Source organism: Episyrphus balteatus, chromosome 2 (genome assembly GCF_945859705.1).
Source record: "Episyrphus balteatus chromosome 2, idEpiBalt1.1, whole genome shotgun sequence".
Taxonomy (NCBI): domain Eukaryota; kingdom Metazoa; phylum Arthropoda; class Insecta; order Diptera; family Syrphidae; genus Episyrphus; species Episyrphus balteatus.
In genome coordinates this window covers 6,704,014-6,707,439 of record NC_079135.1, presented here as the reverse complement: position 1 = coordinate 6,707,439, position 3,426 = coordinate 6,704,014, and the positions used below count along the sequence as shown (strand labels likewise).

Genomic DNA, 3,426 nt, shown 5'->3' with positions numbered 1-3,426 from the left:
CACTGACACACTTTGAAATATACCCATACACAGTACACACACACATTGTATGCACTTTTCCGTCCTATACGCAGTCATCCACAAACAAACCACTTAAATTGAAAGAGCTTTGGATACAAAATTGTATCTGAGTTTTATCCTTTTTCCAGATACTTGCTTGGGCACTATAACTGACTGCATCCTTAGATAGTATAGTATATTCCCATGGCGAGATATACAAAACACAAACAAGATCAAAGCACTCAAAGGTTGTCATAGCATGACGAGAATGACAACGACTCTGAGATGGGCGATGTTGGGTGAGGATGATGATGACGTAGACAACGATGACGATGTTGACAATGACGACGACTACGAACGCTAGCGATAAAATGAACAATGTTCTTGTATTTATCCCCTTTATCCCCCCGCCTGCCATAGATGCCACACACATGTCTGTCGCAATGTGGCACCCCACAAACACACACAAATGATATCCTTGGGGATTTCTTGTTGACGGTGTTGTTCCGAGAAATTTCATTTCAATTTGCTGGCCAAAGAGAAAAAACAAAAAAAAAAAAAAGAATCAAATAAACGTCAGTGGATGAAGAAGAAAAAAGGTACCAAACTCACAAATGTTAGTATCTATGGTATCTTCTCTACAAAACGATGTGAGAGAAGATAACCTTCATGAGATTAGAATTTGCTCACATATGTATTTATATGGCATTACCCACATCTCTAACTGACTGAGTATTGTCTGTCCTCCAGAGCGCTATTGAATTATCTTGTCAGGTTATTTAGTTGGGTGCCATATTTGTTTGGAAAACATAAGTCCAAGGTTTATTGTTTCTGGTTTTTGTGATAGTTTTGTGATGGACCAAGGACCGACCCCATATCGGACTGGAGCTTAGTTAGAATGGAACTTTTCATTTGGTCATTTTCAAATTAAATTTATGTACTTGTTGATGGGGACAAGTTTTAAGGACAATCTAAAAGGGATTTGTAATACCAATGAAAATGATTTGTTGGAAAATTTCAAGAGAAATCCAATGCGGTTTGAAATTAATTCTCAAATTGAATAAAAACTTTCTGCAAATTGAGGGTTTTATGTGGAAATGATGGATACTGAATTGGAACCCGAGTAAAAATGGAATTTTGCCGCACCACCACCGCTGCACCACGTCCGCACCATTTTAAAATTTTCTAAACCACGTCCGCACCATTTCATTTTGAAATAACGAAAAATTATGAAAAAAATTCGCTGCAATAACTCAAAATTATGTATCATGGTGCAGAGAATTTTTCATACAAAATGAAATGGTGCGGACGTGGTGCAGCTGTGGTGCGAAGGTCAAGATTTTTTTTAATTTTTTTCTTTAAAAATTTAATTTCTATTTTTACTCGGGAACATCAAAAAGAGGTCCTAAGAGCCTGGAGTAAAACAAAATACCAAATAAAAAAATTTGCTTGCTTTTTATGTTTAGCCTGAATTTATTTTATATAATTGAATTAATAGTATCACCAAGTCCTTTTCCAAACTCTGCACCAGAATTTGCTCCAACAATAAAAGCATCATTGCCACCAAGAATTCCACCAGATGCACCAACACCAGCTCCAACGAAACCAGCAGCAGAACCAACAAGATCACCAACAATATCTAAATTTCCACCAAGAAGACCTCCTGACGAAATTCCTGTACCAGAAGAAATAATATTTTCTCCCAGGCCCTTGCCAATAATTGTTCCAGCAGCAGAAGCTTCTACAGCACCAGGAGTTCCCTCATTCAGTGCACCAATTACTGCACCAGCATTTGCACCAACAAAACCAGAGAGTGTGCCAAAAATACCACCAGTTAGATCGATTAACCCTTCAACCAATCCTCCAAAAGGATTTCTTTTTGTAGAATCGCTAATATTTTCTCCAAGATCTCTGCCTTCTGCTTCACCAACTTCGCCAGCTATTCGGGCACCTTCAGCACCTCCAGTAACCGCGCCAATGATTGTCCCAGCAAGTCTACCATATGTACTAGCAACTGTTCCAACAGCATCACCAAGAACACTAGCAAGATTATCAACTATTGGAACACTTGAAGAAAGACTGACAATAGTCAGAAGAAGAAATATTTTTAACATCTTCGTTAAAGTTTTACAATGAAACTGAAAAAAAAAAAAATAATAACAATTAGTTATTCATGGAATAATAAAAACTGTATTTTCACGACTCAATTAGTTTTTATTGCTACAAATGTATCTTCAAAATTGATGGTGTGATTTCTTACACCGTATCTTCAATTGTTCAAGTCATTTGTACAACTTCTAATGTCTATGGGGAGACTCTTGGAATCGTTACTACTTGTTGCTGCTTTAATATTTTCTGCTACTGGTAGTAAAACACTTGATGTAAATAGAAGATCTTCTATTAAAGAAGATCTTATTGAAGACCTTTCCGTGCTAACTGGTGATATTTTTGGTGCTGCTTCCCGTCTTATAAGTTCTACTGGAGGTGGTTTGATTGGTGGCTTGAACGATGGTCCTCAAGGAGCTATTAAGGGATCATATGCTGGTCAAATTATGGGAAAGAGACTTGGTGATAATATTAATTCTTTCGGAAATTCCGAAGGACTTCTTCCAGATATAATATATTTGAGTGGAAAAATTGTTGGATCAACTACTGGTTTAACTCTAGGAATTGTAAATGGAGCTGCTAATGGTATTATTATTGGAACTGATGCTGCCATCAAGGCAGTTGATTCTAGTGTAACGTTTGGAGAAAATCTTGGTGATAAAATTAGTTCTGTTGTTAAGGACTGAGAAACACACATTCTTCAAAAAAGATTCGATAAACTTTTAATAGCTAATAAAAGAGTGATTCCAAATTCAACTAGTTTCTCTTAACAGTTTCCTGTAGTTTCCAAGAGTTGCTTAGCTCAGGCTCCAAAACTAATTCCCTGCAAAAAAATTATTTCTTTACATTTGTTGTTTAGTCTACTTCTAATGCAGAGTTTGGAACATGAATTGGTGAAACAATTAATTCAATTCAAAAAGAATTAAAATTTGGTAAGCTATGTATTTTTTTTTTTTTTTATAAAAAGAAAATGTAAAGAATTGTAAAAAAATTTGTATTTGAAGTTCTTTAAGATGCCATTTTATATTTTAAGTTGGAAAATTCATATTGTACTCAATATTATTTCTATTTCTAACGCTGTGCACTTTTTAACTTTAAATTGAAGTAGAAAATGGCTAAGAGGAACTATAAAATTAATTTTTGTGCAACAAATTTTTTTTTGCAAAAATGCAAAGCTACAATTTCGAGAAACTTTTTTGAAAATTTTCATCGTTACATATGAGGTTGAGTCTTATTTTAGTGGAAAATTGAATAACAAGAAAACTGATCACCTGAGTGTTATTTCAAATTTCTGCACAAAAAAAATTAATTTCACATTTA

At 34.9% G+C, this 3,426-nt stretch overlaps 1 protein-coding gene across 1 annotated transcript; it reads right to left on the bottom strand.

Moving 5' to 3' along the window:
* Positions 1-1,478: 1,478 nt before the first annotated feature.
* On the bottom strand, positions 1,479-2,114 carry LOC129912723 (uncharacterized transmembrane protein DDB_G0289901-like). Its single transcript, XM_055991092.1, has one exon. It carries the CDS (start codon positions 2,112-2,114, stop codon positions 1,479-1,481), a length of 636 nt encoding a protein of 211 aa, XP_055847067.1.
* Positions 2,115-3,426: the final 1,312 nt, after the last annotated feature.